An 18,527-nucleotide genomic window follows, 5' to 3' on the forward strand; every position below is an offset into this window, starting at 1 on the left:
AAAGGCCAGAATACTCATATGTTGAAGACACTTTCAAATTAGAACTATTTTTACATGTATACAGTTTATTCACACTGTCATGTACATAGTGGACAAACTGAGTCTATACTTGAAACATCTAGTCTGTCTAGAAGTTTAGAAATAACCAGTGTATATTAAATATAGAGGTAGTAAAATATCACTTTGTAAATATCTCTTTGCTAAAATTACTATGAAATATTGTCTTTGGAGAATGGAACTGTTAAACCACCACTGTGAGCAGTATAGTACCATCTGTACTTATTCAGTGATGTGGAGGAGGTGGGAGGGAAGCAATTCTGAAAAGCAGTATGTTAGTGTGTTCATACTTGAGCATTTTCAGATATCAGTTTTCTGTATGTTTTGTGCAATTTGATTTGCTGTGTATATAATGTATATAATGGACAAATGAGTCCAAATTTTCTAACATCTAGTCTCTAGATGTTAAAGAGGTTGCCAGTATATGACCAAGTAATCAGTAAAATTAGCACATTTTGTACATTTTGTGTTGAAATTCATAGGAAAGCTTGTCCCCTGTAAATGACTTCTGGATATAAATTTGTTCAACCATCTCTCAGCATTACATATGCCTATACTTGTCCACTGGAATGAAAGTAGAGAGAAGGGTGAGGAGGGAAAGGTTCAAGGATAAAAGTTCATATTAGAAGATAACCTCATATTATAACCATTGCCACAAGTACAATTTTATTTACCAGTGTTATGTGCATAGTGGACAAGTAATTGCGTAGAATACTCAGTCCCTCTAGATATTTAGAAATGCTTGATGTATTTAGAAGTAGTAGAATAAAACTTTTTGTTAATAGCTTTTAAAAACTGATGGGAAATACTATATTTGGAATTGTTAAACTACCTCTCAACAGTTATAAAAAAAATTAATGATAAGACTATTTCTGCAAAACAGTGCTTAAAAAAAATCTATCAAGATGCAGAAAAATACACCTAACAAAATAAAAGGATGATTTTTTTCAAAAGTCTATGCTTGAAAACATCAATTGTTGTCTGTTTTCATAGCAGGAGGAAAAATAACTTTTTAATTAACATAGTCAAGAAACTTTAATAAAGTCAAAATTTAAGTAAAGCTGGCAGCCAAATGGCTTCCCTTTCAAAGACATAGGGGAAAGTTGACTGAGAATGGACCCTGTTTTCAGATTAATCCAAAGATAATTAAAATATTGACTATTCTCAAAATAATGTAGTCAAGGGGTTAAATGTACCACAATCTTCCCCCGCAAAAAACTGGCTTGGGGTATTATTTTGTTTTCAGTATTTCTCTGGTCATTTGACAAGCAACCAAGAGAACTTGTCAAGTTAATGGGACAAACTCTCACCCTACCTTTCCCAGGTGGATCTATAACTTTAGACACCAGGCAACAAATTAAGATTCTAAATTCTGGGAGAAATGATAAGGATTAGTGCTTTAAATCAACAACATCCTGGACCTGCTAAACCCAAAACCAAGAAAGAACCATTCTTAATTTCCAAAACTAAGCTCAAGTAAAGTAACTCCATGACTAGTTTTTAGGCAGATTTTTTTATACAGGGCAAGAATCAACAAACTATGACCTGTGGGTTAAATCCACTTGGTGCTTGGCTGTTTTTGTAAATAAAGCTTTACTGAAACACAGTCATATTTATGTACTGTCTGTGGCTGCTTTCACCCTATAATGACAGGGGTGAGTAGCTGCAACAAAAAACATGACCCCCAAAATTAAAACAAAACAAAACAAAAAAACCCTCTTACTCCTTATTAAAAAAGACTGCTGACCACTGATATAGAAGGAAAGAATACCTATCAATCACTCCTTTACTGCATATATTTAAGACATATAACAAGATGTTTGGATTTTTTTGCAGGGCATCCAGAAGGGTAGTATACTTATAGTATAGCTCAATCAAAGGAGCCCAAATCTGATATTCTTTCCTCTAATTTCTAAAAGGATGCTTTTTGCCACCCTGATGCAAGAATCACCTGATAAGATCTATATGAGACTTGGCAGATCAACAGTGTACTAACCACTCTTCATTGCTCTTTAACAAGTCATTCAAATTTAGTGTCAGACATGATATCACAAACACCCTACAGACTCATAATGGTTCTGCTTCTCTGTGAGCACATGCAGCAAATAGGGTTAGGTTGTCAAACAAGATACAAATATTGTGCTGTACCAGAATCTTTTAGGGAGCAAATAATTACCTTTAAACTAAAGGATGATAAATAAGGATTTCTCTATCAAACCAAGTACCCCAAATGTAAGTGCACCTACATACATTATCTCTAGTACTGTACCCTGAATGTAAGTGCATCTATCTTACACATCTCTCTCTTTCATTAGCAAAGTGACAATAGCTAGTTAAGATCAGACATAAAATAGTTTTGTGGAAGGTATTGCCTGTCTAGATTGCTCCCAAAGAGAAATGAGTGGGAATAAAGAGAGAAATCTAGGGGCTGGGGAGATAGCTCAGTTGGTAGAGTGCTTGCCTTGTAAGCACAAGGCCCTGGGTTCGATCCCCAGCACCCCCCCCCCCCCAAAAAAAAAAAAAAAAAAGAAATGTATCTGAAGATGTTATGAAAAATAAGATGCCATGTTAGTGTGTCATTCTGGTCAGATGAGACATGACGTGGCCTACATGGAGTTTGCATTGAAAGAAAATCTAACAAATTCAAACACCCAAAAGACTACTCATTAGAAATAAAGTTTTTACTTCAATTTTCACATCAATGCAAAGTTCCTTTCTCAGAAAACCAAGGGGAGTGAGAGGTCATCTAGCCAGAGAGAAAGACCGAGCAAGGGAGATAAACTTTCTAAATTTCTCTATGTCGAGAAAGAGGCTAAGAACCACTATGAACTCTGCAAGAAAGGGGGAAGGAGTAATTCATTTCCCACTCAGGATTTATTTAGCACCTACATACCAGTCACTGAGGATAAGGTACTAAACAAACCAGACAAAAAACAATGTCCTCATGGAGTATACATTTAGTGGGGACAAGGAGGATAAAATACATAGTTCTGTTCTCCATCAATATTTGAGAAAGGTTGTTCCAGAACACCTAAGGATACCAAAATCCACATATGCTCAAATCCCTTATATAAAATGGCACATTATCTGTATATAACCTCCATACATTCTCTTGTATACTTTAAACCATTTGTAGATTACTTATAATAGCTAATACAACATAAATACTATATACATTAAGTGTTCCTAATACACTCTAAATACTATATAAATAGGTACTGCAGAGTATTGTTTAGGGATTAATGACAAGAAAAGTCTCTGCACATTTAGTACTGTTGTAATTTTTTCCCTGAATGCTTTTAAATCACAGTTGGTTGAATCTGCAGATAGAGAGGGCTGACGGTACAAAACAAGGTAAAAAGTGCTAAGAAGAAAAATGACCAGCGAACAACAGAGAGTATTGACAGGGGTGGACAGGAAAGGCTTGAGAAGTTGATGTTTTGAGTGTATCTGGTCCATCACACTTGATGGGTTAGAACAAAGGGGCAGCAAAAGAAATCAAACTGTTTATACTCATGGAATATCCATGTGTCATGAGCTTATGGTGGTAATTGTCACATTTGTTCTTCAGAGACAGTAACGTAACTTGCTCTCTATGAGAACAAAGTTGAAGAAAATTAAGTAGTGTACATTTTCCAATTAGATAAAAGCACACCTTCAAGAAAAACCCTTTGGAATGTTCCCAAAATAACAAAAGAATAAAAAGGTATAAATTCACAAGGACCACCACACACCAAAAAAAAAAAAAAAAAAAAAACCAGAAGAAATGGAAATGTCAACAGTGAAAACAAATTACAGAGAAGCTTACATACTGCAGTATTTTTATAGGGGAAATACTATCTTAAGTACATGACAAGATACAGGAAAGACAACTAATGCCAACAGTACTAGGAAGCTTCTCAAGCAAGATTTTAAAAACTACTTTAGGAAAAATGTAGAGCTTACTCTGGAAAGAACAGAAAGGAACAATCACAGAAGTTTTAAAAATAAGTTACTGCCACACAGGTTAGCAAGAGTCCTGCAGCTCTAGAAGGCCACTCATCCTGATGTTAAATTGACATCGGACAAAAGTAGTAAAGAAAGTAGAACTGCCAGAACTAGACTTAACTTCAAAGAAAAGGATAAATTTAAACTAAAAGCTGCCTTACCTGCTACACTTTTTGGTTACCAAAAGTCAAACCAAAGAACAAGGAAGACTGTAAAAAGTATAATTTTATTTGAGTGCTTACAGAAAGATTTCTTAATCACATATAAATTGCAAAAACAAAGAACTGAGAAGCTGAGGAAAAGCATCCCCTAAGGTAAAATCAATGAGCAGGAAATAAGACTTCGTTTGCAGTTCTTAAAACCTAATATAGCACAGTGTTGCAAAATCTTCCCTAAGACAGACAACACCTAGCAATAATAACAGAAATTCTTTCCACCCTCAGAAAATCAGGATTACCCTATATTTCTATGACTCATTCAACCTTTATAAAGAAATTAACCCTTCAATGCTCAATGCAAATAAATTATACTATAGAAATGCTACTTAAAAGGCAGGGAGAATAACACGGTTCTTATCTGTTATACTTTTACAACATTCTGCTATACTTACTTTAAGAGGCTGTTATAAACATAAAATGTGTATCAAAGTCTCCTTAAAGAGATTTTTTTAAACCAAGTCCAAAAGAACCAATAGATGCCCAGGTTTCAGGAATGCACTGGAGACTTATTAAAGTTTTCACATTTGTTCATTTTTTTTGCCCTCTATAAGATGATTGAGAAATACTTAAATACAGAAATGGTAGAAAGAAAAGGGACTAATATAAACACATAAGCAACAAGTGACAAAAAGATTTTTTCATAAACACCATGCTAAATTTCATAATTACTGATAAAATGCTGAAAGCATGAGCTTCTTATTTCTTAATTAAAAACACTTATTTCTTAATTAAAAATAATTTTATGTAATTAAACTCTATCTTTATGGATAATCTTCACTGGGGGAAAAAACTTAAAAACATATAAAGTATATATGTCTTACCTATTAAAGATTTGATATTTTCTAAGATTAAATCACTAGTAATATTTCCAGATAAATCTTGCCCCAATTCAGCAATCAGCTTGGCATAACCTTCATTTTCTTCTCTTAACAAATTGAATTTTTGCTGCTTATAACTGAAATCAGAGAAATATCATTAAAGGGAAAAATTGAATTTCAATTAACAAGCTTACACAGAATATTCTTCTCATTGACTATCTCTAACTTAAAACAATCATAAAAATGGCTATTGATAGACAGTTAACCTCATTGTGTCTTTTTTAGTATAGAAAGCAACAGTAGTTTATAAGAGAACCCTAACAGTAATTAATGGGGAATACCAGTAACAAAAGAAAAGAATATTACTAACACCAAGGAATGATAACAAAAAATTATTTCCATTATTGATTAAGAATATATCAAGTATGATCACAGCTATAAAATAATTTTATTGCTAATAATACAAGGCATTCAATATTACGTTAACTTTACATACGGACAAAATTAACATACATTTCACACATGTAAAGCCCATTGCCAACTCAATAATCTAGGCTACTTTTAGAAGGCAAAAAACACAAGACCCACACTAATCACAAACCAACAGAAACTGCTAGTATTTAAAATGAGAAAGTGCATGCAGCTGTTTGATCTGCAACATAAGGTATATGTACTTACAAAAGTTTTGTCTTGATTTTAACGGACTTTTGATTGAACTGCTGTGATTGTTTGATAAGCCCTAATGATTCCAATGTTTCTGGATCCAGACGTTCCTTTAGAACTGTGTCTGAAACTAAATACTGTATTAAAAAATAATTAAAGAACATTTATTCTTTAGCATTCCAACAATGCATCCACAATCTTAAAAATATTCAAAATAATTTTTATAAGAATACAAAAAGCACAACTTAAAATATGCAAAGAGGTTTGGAAATTAAATTGAACAAAAATGATGACTACGATTAATGAAATATATAATATATAACTTTTTCCAAAAATTCACTTAAAAATTATAAGCATGCTATACACTGCCATCAAACAATGAGAACTACAGATGAAATTCTCATTGAGTCTGTCTTAATTAAATTTTCACTTAAGATAATACAGTACGTACTTCAGCCTTCTCTAGTTTCTACTGTAAGTCAAATTCCAGTACAGCAAAGACAGGATATTCTTCAAGGTCTGAGTAATGGCATTCCTATTTGGTTCCTAGACAATGATTATAACAAGTTCTAGAATTGATTATTTTTAAACTACCTCCATCTTCTCCTTAATAAAATGTTTATGAAAAAAATTCAGTTTAAAAGCAATCTACAACCATTTCTACTTACTTCATAGATGCTTACCTTTTTGTTAGGAACTTACTACGTCAGGAATATCACTCAAAGTCTGTCTTATACGTACAGTTTAAATGATTTTGGTAACAAGTTTATATTATAGAAACAGCATGTCTAATTTCACAAAACGTTCCATTCCCAAACCCAAATCTCACCTCATAATGAAGTCCACAGCACGTCAATATTCTTGTCCATTAACGTGATTAACTGTGATTATAACTTTTCAATGCAAAATTTAGAAAAGGAACATATTTTTTAAACTTACCAAACATGCTAATACCAACTGTGTAAAATAGTCTCTCTTGCTTTTTTCTTCTAAACAATTTGTCTCAATATCTACAATGATGAAGAGAGAGAGATAAAAGTTTGCTCTTTCTAACACTAAAATAAATTACATATTTTCTATAAGACTAGATAATTTTAAAATGCCTCATTCTGAATTTGGAAAAATTTAGAACCATAGGAACATGAGATATCTTTCATATGTATATGAATGCTTGACCCTTTGACCTATAATATATCCATAAAATAGTAACATGGTCACACAGGAGCAACCTACTGTGGCATTAGAAGCAAAAAAGCTTAAAAAAAAATACTGTTCTCACAACTAGGCACAGTGTCACACACTTGTAGTACCAACAACTCAAGAGGTTAAGGCAGGAGAATTGTAAGTTCAAGGCAAATTTCAGCAAATTAGCATGGCTCTAAGAACCTTAGTGAGACCCTGCCTCAAAATAAAAAGGCTAAGGTCAGTTGTAAAGTACCTCTTGGGTTCAATCTCCAGTAGCAAAAAAACAAAAAACAAAAAACAAAAAAACAAATATATATATATATATAAATAACAATAATACTGTTCTAAAAAAGGGAAATATTCAAAGTTTAAATGATCATTTGTTGGAAACACTTTAAAAAAAGATTATTTCCTTTAATGCAAAGTTGAACTGGGTAATGACAAATCTCTTTTTAACTCTAAAGATCCTCTTACTCATGAAGAACAAACCTCTGACCATGGCCACCTTGGTCAAGCTACCATATTATAAGTTACCTGGCCACCAACATTATGAAAAGACAATACTAAAAGATACTTAACATCTTATTTTGGATAACAATTCTAGTCACTACATAAAAAAAACTTCTTATTTTTGTTTTCTTTCTACTGAAATATTTAAACCTGAGACCTCCTTGAGTTTCAATAAATGATTCAGAATTACTTGTCAAGCAAGTTTTGGATCTGAGATGTGCAGGAAATAAAGCAATTGGTGCTAAATGCCAAGCACCAAAAATTTCAACCAGGATAGGCAGAAAGGCAAACAAGGCTGATTTCAGGATTATTACTTTAAGTGATTATACTATAAACCTATCTTTAAAAAATTGACTGATAATTTAGAATATCAAAAAGGAATAATTTAGAATATTAAAAAAGCCTAGTTTCAGTGAAGTAATAAAAATTGGCCTCTAAGTGGTCTCCCAAAACAACAAAAGTTCTTTCACAGCTTTACTTCGGTGTACTTTCTACAATCAAGACTGAGAATAAAAAGAAAAGGGAATTTATCATCAAACATAAGCACATTTTCCGGGCCCTACCTTCCCTTCTTGAATAGTTGCCATTTCCTGGCCACTACAGCTAAGCAGAAAGTCAGTTCAAATGTATTAAGGAAAGTTAAAGGTTGGGGATATGACTCAATGGTAGATACACTTGTTTAGCATATGTGAGGCCCTGTGTGCAATCCCTGGCACCAGAAAGAAGGGAAAAAGGAAATTTTAGGGTGTAATCTATGCAATACAAAATGCAACACAATCTCCAATTTCTCATTAAGACTTTTAATCTGTGTCTCTCTCTCATCAATCTTTTCCATGGACTCCCTTTCTCACACTGTTAATCTGGTCTTCTGGTTCCTCCTCAGTCTAGAACTTCAAGGATACGAACTGATGGGGCTGGAGGTAAACTGGAATCATTCTTTGAACCAATACCTATTTAGCCTGCAGGGCCCTAAGTTCCTAATATTCACCCCCACAATGTCCTTAAGATCAGAAAACCTATAAACAGAATCATTTTCTTCAAGTCAAGGCTGCTCTCCTCTCAGCCACCTAACCTAATGATTAAGACATCATTTTCTCAAGTTCTGACCAGGTGAGCAAATACTTAACAGGACTACAGTTAATTTTCAGTTAGTTCTCTTTAATTTTCCCTGTGATTTTACTAAAAAGCCCTCAACCATTTCCAACTCTCATCCTCAGTATCTCAGAGGTCCCATCGGCACATCAAGTTACAAGAGTCCCATTTTCAGGTTACTACAGTTCTCACAATACCTTCACCCTCACATTTTGAAAGTAATTATGTTAACCTGGAAATTATAGCACCCTTATAAGCCTTAACATATTAGAAAGTCAACACAATGTGATTTTTATATATATATATGCATGCACTGGAGCCAAAAGATTCAGATTCAAATGCTGCCTTACTGTCGGCATGGCATGGAAAAAATCACTTCTCTGAACCTCATTTTCCTCACCTATAGACCTACCTTACAAAAGCTACTGTAAGGATTAAAATAAAATTAGATGGTTAATACAATACCTAAAACATACAAGCTGCTCCAAAAACAGCACCTACACCATCAGCATTGTCATTATCATCATCATCATCATTAGAGATAGCTCACATTCGTACTCCTATTCTCCTACCTTGGTCTGGGGTCACCCTTGGATGATTTACTTTTTATTCTGCCAAGGGTGGGGGTGGGTGAGTGAGGGGGAAGATGAGGGAAATTCTCTTTCCAACTGTGCCATCCTAAACTTGCTTGTAAAAATGGACTGAATAGGCTAAAAGAAATTTCCCAAGAGTAACCAAACAACATATTCATGAATTCATGTTACCAGTAAAAAGCAATGACTTGTAACAATAATTCATATTACTAAATAAATATGAAGGGAAACTACATGCTAATAAAGTAATAAAGAAATTACTAGAACAAGTAGGCTGATAATTGATTACTCAAAGAAAGAAACTATATTTTTCTTTTGGTATGGTGGTAGTAAAGGAGATTGAGTCCTAGGGGTACTCTGCCAATGAACTACAGCCCCAACCCTTTTTAATTTTTATATTTTGAGACAAGGTCTCACTAAATTGCTGGGGCTGGCCTCAAAATTGTGATCCTCCTGCCTCAGCCTCCTGAGTAGCTGGGATTACAGCAGGGCACCACCATGGCCAGCACTCCTAACACTACTAAAGAACAACAGCTTTCACAAACATTACCTACAAATCAGTCTTCGGGTCTTACAAATATATTGTAAAAAATCAATTTAAAAAATTGAAACTTGTTTCATACTATATTTACTTATAAACTACTAAAATATCTTTAGTACCTAGTTTCATACTATATTTACTTATAAACTACTAAAATATCTTTAGTACCTATTTTAAAAATTAAGTTTCAAAGGTTTTCTATTTGGTGTAAATCGATCAATCCAATTAAGAGCATGAACATATACTTTATCATCCAAACAGGACAGTTTTGAGATGGAAAAAGGGCACTATCAATAATTATGCCAGAGAAAATAAAACTAGGACATATGGTCACCCCATCAATGGTCTGCTATTTTCATTTATCACTCAACGTCCACATATATTTTGACCTGTTCCCAACATAACCACTGTTATGAAATCAGAAACATCCCCAAGGATCAAGCAGTCATTTATATTTGTTGAGACCAAATTCTAGACTCTCAGTGAAACATTTAATTTACCTAATTCTAGGGATTAAGATTAATGAGCTAAAATATTCATTATAGCTTGACAAACTCTCAGAGGATATCTCTTTTTACAGTGATTATCATGATGTCTAGAAATATTTCTATTCAATTCAAAGTTATAGGAAAGCACAACAGTGATGGGAAAACCAGTGTGCAAAGTTATTTTAATATGGTTCTAAAATTAGAGAAAAATTTGTAATACACACTGTTTTTTAAGTCCATGCTTCCCATAGAGGGACAATACTTTTTGTTCTAAGTCAAAGAAATATTCCTTTTTTATCCTGCATGAATTCTTATTTATTCTGGACAAATAAAGAAGTTGCTATTTCCAAAGCAGGTTTCTCATCTTCAGAACAAAAGTACTTTTGATTACTTAGGCTCTTCTTGCTCTTTCTAAAACTAAGAAGAATCAAAAGAATGAACAACAAAGTAATTATCTTTTGGGTGTCCTAAGTTTAAGATTCTGACATCATTCATTGAAAACCTGAATTGAATGACACTAATTATTTGGTTACTAATCTTTCAATAACTGACAAGCTAAATGGTGGAAAACTTGGCTCTTTTAACTTGAAATAATTTAGTTCAAATTTATATAAATATACACTGTCAAACATTCAAAAATTTTGAATTATACTTTAAAACTATGAAGTGAGTATACCAACATTTGTCTTACAATACTATATTCTCTACAAAGTTAAAAAAATTGCTTTAGATTTGTAGAAACTTTTGCACACTTGTGAAATCTTTATTTTGAAAGAAAACATTTGATTTAACATTAAGTTATCAAACAACATACCTTACAGGTCAAGCAAAGGTTTAATACCTACCTAATATGCAGAATACATCAGCAAGAATGGAGGGCATATCCTCACGAAATTCCTAATTTTAAAAATATATTTACAGTAAATACCAAAACAGTACACAGTAAGTATTATGGTCTCAGAATAGCAGCACTCTTCAGTTAAACTCAAAAACTAACAAAACCCCAACATCAACTATGTTAAAATTCTTCAAGTTAAGTTTTATAAATACAAAGAAAATAGGAAGAGAGAGATAATGGTTAGAAAAAAATGTTTAAATGTCTACCATGAAATAATCTGTTAAAAAACAGAAACCTGAAAAAGTACCTCAGGTACAAAGAAATTTAAAGTACCTCATACCTACCCAAAGCAAGACTATTAAGAATGGTACATTTTTTCATCCATACTTTAAGTGTTGTACTCATGCCTGAGTCAACCCTTGATCTATGCAAAAATCATAGATTCAAAACATCAAAAATTTAAGAACAGTACAAAACTAATTAACAGCTATTGTTCCAAAACTCAAAATTCTCTGAAGATGAAAATAATTATCAAAAACTGTATTTTCTTTATTCACTTGTTTGTAGCTTTTGGAGAAACTGATCCCAAATCCTCTGCTTCTGGATGAAAACATCAGCATTCTGTATTTGTCTCCTGACTTCCCACTCCCATGCTCAATTTTAGAACCATTTTCCATCAATAAGGACCATGGTTCAATTACAGCAATTATAGTTTACTAGCACTACAGTAACTCCAAAATCAGCATATTTTCAGACACTATAAGAAAAAAATTCTAAAGAAAACCAAGCAACTGCGAGAAGACACACAAAATACACTTCTGTGGCTAAAACACTGGACACTGTGTAGTACTATAACAGCCAGGACAAAGACAATCAGCTGTACAAGTATATACAAAGACATCACTAAATAATCAAAAGAAAGGAGACACTAAGTTTAGGCATACATACATAACACTTATTTGGACTAATTACTCTTATTAAATAGGAAAATAGATTCCATAAACACACTAAAACTTATATCAATGCCAAATTTACAGAATGAGATCACCTTAGTGGTCAATTTGATTTAGTGAAGTTTCTCAAGGGCTATGAACTCCAACTATATTTAGTTGACTGCCAAGTACTTAGGCTACTTGAAGACCAAAAATGAAGCAATGCAAGAATTTTCAAACATGGAATGTTGGTTGTTTAAAAACTATACCACTTCAGCGAGGTGAGGTAGCATACGCATAAATCTGTAATCCTAGTAACAGTAGGCTGACACAAGAGGACTGCAAGTTCAAGGTCAGCCTTAGCAATTTAGCAAGGCCCTGTCTCAATATAAAATGTTAAGGGGGAGAGGGGTGTGCTAGGGATGTAGCTCAGTGGAGGAGCACTTACCTAGCATGCACAAAGCCCTGGGTTCAGCCTCTGGTATGGCAAAAGAAAAAAGCAAGAGACCACTCCAACATAGATTCTGCAGGTATCAGCTGCAGACAATTTAGGGATAAGAGAAATATCAAAGCCATACCAATCAAACATACACCAAAGGACAGTGGGGGGAACCCCAACAGCTACACTTAGAATTTCCTAAAGAATTATGTACAACTATAATGCACCAATAGAAAAATTAGGAGGGAAAAATTCTGGGAAAGCACAAAAATCATATAAAAGGAAGCTTAAATCAAAACAACCAAGTAAAATTATACTGAGACCAAAAAGCCCCAGATTCCCAACTCAATATAAAACTGGACAAGTAATTTTATTTATAAAAGCCTAAAACTCAACCTAAATTACTACATACTAGCATGCCAATTGTAAAGCCTGAAGCACATTTACAATAAACCCCCTTACACTTTAACAGCCCATCTTCCAATCAAATACAAACTACCACGAAAAGCATCTGGTCTGAATCTTTTTTTTTTTTTTTTTTAATTTTTTAGATGTAGATGGACACAATATCTTTATTTATTTTCTTTAATGTGGTGCTGAGGATTGAATCCAGTGCCTCACACATGCTAAGCAAATGTACTACCACTGAGCCACAACCCCAGCCCCATCTGGTCTGAATCTAACTTCAATTCTCCAATAAATGAAGAGACAGTAACAGAATTAGCTAATTAAATGTTTTTTAAAAAACGTAATGTTTTCTAAAACAAGCAGCAAGCAGGTGAAAACCAAAAATAAATGTTAGAGCTATGGAACCACAATTTAAAATAATTTAATACTCAATTTAAAAAATAGTTAATTTCTAAACATAACTGCAAACATAAAACAGCTCATTATGCTTTAATTAGGAGAAAAATATTTTAGCCAACTTATTCTTTAGAGCAGCACTTTTCATTAAGGATACCTAGACTTTGTTACACTGCAATTTTCTACTCTTCCAATTTCCCTAACATTTTCTGCATTACTTAAAATCATACAGAAAGATTAAAATACCTTTATTGCTGTCTAGCAAAAATAGCTTATCGATATTACCTTAAAAAATCAACTACTATAATTTTGAATAAATTGAAACCTAAGCCATATACACTTCAAAGATGTTTTATCAGCTGGGCATGGGGGCTCCCAAAGGCCTATAATCCCATCGACTTGGGAGGCTGAGGCAGGAGGACTGCAAGTTCAAAGATAGCCTCAGCAATTTAGAGAGGCCCTAAGCAATTTAGCAAGACCCTGTCTCAAAGTTTAAAAAAAAAAAAAGAGCTGGGGATGTGACTCAGTGGTTAAGCATCCCTGGGCTCAATCCCCAGTAAGATCTTTGTATCAAAGGCAAAAAGAGATATGCAATGATTAAGTTTTAAATGTGAATATACTTACACTAACGTCATTAAGAACATTAGACGCCTGTTCATGCTTTAGATTTCCTTTAATGACATGGTACGACAACTCATAGAGAGCTTGCTGGAAATCTGTTAAACATAAAAGAAATAGTTTAAGGACACAGTCTTCTGAACATGCAAGGCAGACTCGAGGAAATCTATACATTTCCTACATCTCAGAGTTACTATAAACATCAATAATAAAAAGAAAAATATACTTCCAATGCTTTTCTCTAGTAGTTTATACTTTCATTTTTACAAAAAAACAATGCTAATGTGTTCAAAAAAAGTTAGCCATCCCTACTCTACTTGTCATATACTGGCACTTGAGCATTTTCTTGCAGTCTTTTACTTCGTGTATTCACATTATCTACATCCTCTGTGCATATCGTTTGGCATTTTGATTCCCCTACAACACTTCTAAAAGCATTTTTTCATCCTACTGTAAGGGGACAAATAGATGAGGATGGTGGGAACAGGAGGTTAAGAGAATTAGTCTATAAAATGGCCCCATGTACTCACTCCCCACATGCTTTCTTTGTCAAGAAGCAATCTCCCTACAGCCCCACCTGGCCTAAGAGGACAGGAAATGTCACATTCCTCAATAAACTGAGGCAGTGGGCAAAAGGCCTGGCAGTCAGTATAGATAATTAATGATGGGGTCTAGAGAAGATGACTGCTGATTATCACTGGGTTGCTAAAAGCTAACTCAGGGAACACACTTCCCAGCTCAAAGGGTTGCTAACACCTCCACACCTCCAGGGATCCAATTTCCCAGCACAAGGGATAAACCCCTTTGCTGCTCCTTTCTACCCTTAAGCACATAAAAGGAGAAAAGAGAAGGTTGCAGGATTCTGGGGTTTATAAAAGAGCAAGACACACCTACATATATAAAATTGCAGCAGCCCCATGCATTATTATCAGTCCCATTTTCTGGAAAAAAAAAAAAAAACTTTTGTTTTTGGAGTACAGAGTTAGTGGTTAAGTGGACACCTTTTTCTGGCCATCTTTCCTTCAGTTCCACACAAAAAAACTTGACCTCCTTCTAACCACTTAAAGCAGGAAAACAAGCAGCTCTAAAAACACTAATATAAAATAAATCCTACTACAATCCCCTTTTGAGGTGAAGCATACTTTTTCAGGGCAAAATAGCAAGCAAATGAAATATTTAAAAATCATCTACCGTGGTATGACTACTAATCACAATACAGGGACATAATAGAAATCAAAGTGTGTATCAATCTCCCTTTTGCCAACAGAAATATGATTTTACATTGAAATAAATTTGTCCATTAATCATTTGCTAAAGAAATAAAACTAAATTATCCCAATTCCCTATGAGAATTTATTATATATACTCTGCCCTTTTTACAACTATGCCTTCATAGTGGTTAAAACTATATTTTAAAAAAGGAAAAATTTCTACCTGTTGGTAAAGGTAGGAATATGAAGTCAATTTCATGTTTTCCATTTCCATTAATAAAATGCCTTACCTCACATAATATTTATTTAAAATTATCCAGACGGCTAAGATTTTTTGGAGGTGGGGGTGGTGCTGGGGAACTGAACCCAGGCGGAAGTACTTTACCACTGAGCAACATCCCCAATCCTTTTTATTTTTTTTATTTTGAGTCAGGGTCTCACAAAGTTGTTTAGAGTCTCAGTTGCTGAGGCTGGCTGGCCTTGAACTTCTGATGCTCCTGCCTCAGCCTCCTGATTCCCTGGGATTATAGGTGTACACCAAGGAGCCAGACAAAAAATTAATTTTTTTAATAAAAGCAATCACTCAGAAGGACAAAACAGCTGATTATCATAAACCACAATCCCACAAGAGTTATGTCCTCTGGTGATCACTGGGGCTCTGGGAATTCTCCTATTTATCACAGAGGAAAATTAAAATAGATAACAAGTGGGGTCATCTTGCTAACACTGATGTGACATATAAACATTCACATTATAATCAATAAAGTAGCAAAGATAATTCCCCAAATCACAAGTTTTCTAAATGCCTATTTAAAAGTGGATAGGAACTTCCATTGTATTTTATTCACAGTAACAGGAAGTGGTGCTTTAAATCTACCAGGTTAACTAAAAAAAAAAAAAATCTACCAGGCTAATCCCACAGAAGCATGCAAAATCTATACTGGAGTCAAAAAACTTTATAATGGTGGGGGGGAAACTCATAATTATACTTATACATACACATACACAAACACACACACACACACTCAATCTCCCTCTCTCTCTATATATATTATATATATATATATATATATATATATACACACACTATATATATATTTGTGTTATGTTCTAGCTAAGAAGTTGTCTACATTTTGACAGTGTCCTGAGACTTTCTATAGGGCTGATTTTAAAAATGATGAACTAATTCCTAATCTGGAAGAAGAAATTTCTAGGCAGGATAGTATTCAGGCAGTGGTATGGGTATCGCTAGAGGCTTTTAGTTTTTAGCCAAGTTTATTGTGATATTCAGGAACATAAAGCAGAGCAGAAAAATTTGAAAAACTTGGACTTGAAAGGTGAGAGTAAAATGGGGCTAAGGAAGTAGCAGTTCTTAAATACACTGAAGAAATGCTAAAGACTGCCTAGAAAGAGTAAGAAAGGTGACTAGAAGGCGTCACGGGAATTGACAAGACCACACCCACCTCAGCTCAAGGGAGTTTAAAAAAAAAAACCTATGGGTAAATAGAAAGATCAATAAAGGAAAGAGAGCAGAGGTGGGGAGAGAGAAGAGAGAGGAGAGGTACTGGGGTCTGAACAAGAACAAGATATATTCCATGCTTATATAATTATTTCAAAAAGATTCTACTATTACCAGGTGCAGTGGCCTCTAATCCCAAGCGGCTTGGGAGGATCGCTAATTCAAAGTCAGCCTCAGCAACTCAGCGAAGCCCTAAACAACTCAGTCAGACCCTGTCTCTAAATAAAAGACAAAATAAAAATAAAAAATAAACGGGCTGGGGAGATAGCTCAGTTAGCAGAGTGCTTGACTTGCAAGCACAAGGCCCTGGGTTCAATCCCCAGCACCGCAAAAAATAAATAAATAAAAAATAAAAACGGGCTAGGGATGTAGCTCAGTGGTCGAATGCCCCTGAGTCCAATCCATGGTTCCAAAAAAAAAAAATTGATTCTGTCATGTAATACTAAAAATAACCAATTAAAAAAATTTTTTAATTAAAAAGAAAGTAAGGGAAGAGACCATAGAAGCACCCTGTTTGCTCAGGGCAGCCTAGGAAGTTGTTTCACCATGCTCAGTCACCCAGGCACTCAGAGGCTGCTACAGTCATGGTCCCTGGAGGCTTGGCTACTGGTGGCAAGACTAGGTGGATGGCAGACCTTGGCAGCAACCACAGGATGCTGGTTCTGCAGGACTGCAGGATGCTGGAGTGGGGGTCATGGAGGCTTCCACCAAGGTTTCAAAGAAAGACTTGGGAGACCAAGCAAAGTGCAGCAAGATAGGAGTCCCTTCAGGCAGCCCCTGAGAGGGCAATGTGTGGAAATTTGAGGAGAAAGTTGAAGATGTAACAGAGGCCCCCAAGATTAAGAAATGCCAGTACCGTGGAACACATGCCAAGGAAGCCAAGAGAGATGCCATGAGGGCTGCAAGCCACAAGGGGTGGAGCTACACAAGCCCTTTGGAGAAAACATGATGCCATGTGCTCCAGATGCTAGACAAAGAACTGCAGGACTTGTTTGCCCAGATGGATTTTGGTCTTGCTTTGGTCCCATCACTTCTTTCTATGCCCCTATTTTTCTGAATGGAAATGTTACTTTGTACCTTTATATATTAGACACTTAATACACTGCTTTTGATTTTTACAGGAGCTCATGATGCAAGTCTACCCTGAGTCTTAGAGACTTTGGACTTGAACTCTGGGGCAATGCTTGAACTACTGAGACTATGGGAACTCTTGGAAATGGACTATTTTGCAATGTGAGATAAGTCTATACTTTTGGGGCCAGAGGTAGAACATAATGGTTTAAAATTAAGGTGGCCCCCAAGAGCTCATTTGTGAGACAATGCAAGAACATTCAGAGGTGAAAAAATTGGGTTCTGCCTCATCTAGAGCCCTGAGGAATGAAGCCATGGACTGAGACCTCTGAAACCCTGAGCTCCCAGATAAACTTTTCCTCCTCTAAAATTGTTCTTGTCTTTTTAGTCATAGCAATGAAAAAGAAGACTAAAACAACACCAGTTCTTTGTTATGTCTAATGCACTAGTACTACTCATGTTGATCAGCCATCATCACATTGTTATTTTATTGGTGAGGGGCAGGGACAATTTAGAAAAGGAATAAGTAGTGTGTGCCAGGAAAACTGCCTACCTGAAATGAAATTAATTCAAGGGAGGAACAGAAAGGGAAAGGTCAAAGTGAACACTACACAAACTTAACAACCCCAAGGCAGAACAAAAACAATTCCAAAAAAATGGCATTCATTCAGTTTTCTGCATGGACTACCAAATAGGGACCTCAGACCTAAGCCTAAATATTGGCAGAGATCAGCCAAAATATATATGTGGTGAAGAAGCAAAACAGGGTTAAGAGAAGGAGAGCACTGGCTATTCAGCCAATGAACTCACAAACATAGCTACTTTTGGTTTCACACATGAATCAAAATAACCATAAAAATTAACAATGATCCAAGTTATTAAAATCCACAGTCCCAATTAAAACTGAAAGAGCAGTACTGCTCTTCTATTAACATCATTTTTT

General features: G+C 34.8%; 1 protein-coding gene across 1 annotated transcript in view; it reads right to left on the bottom strand.

Moving 5' to 3' along the window:
* The window catches only part of Thoc2 (THO complex subunit 2), a 110,072-nt gene that overhangs the window by 71,490 nt on the left and 20,055 nt on the right, over window positions 1-18,527 (bottom strand). The window contains 5 exon segments of the mRNA XM_047535539.1: window positions 5,084-5,217; window positions 5,759-5,880; window positions 6,683-6,753; window positions 10,998-11,049; window positions 13,790-13,881. Of these exon segments, the coding sequence (XP_047391495.1) occupies window positions 5,084-5,217; window positions 5,759-5,880; window positions 6,683-6,753; window positions 10,998-11,049; window positions 13,790-13,881 (471 nt within the window).

This window comes from Sciurus carolinensis, chromosome X, assembly GCF_902686445.1.
Source record: "Sciurus carolinensis chromosome X, mSciCar1.2, whole genome shotgun sequence".
Taxonomy (NCBI): domain Eukaryota; kingdom Metazoa; phylum Chordata; class Mammalia; order Rodentia; family Sciuridae; genus Sciurus; species Sciurus carolinensis.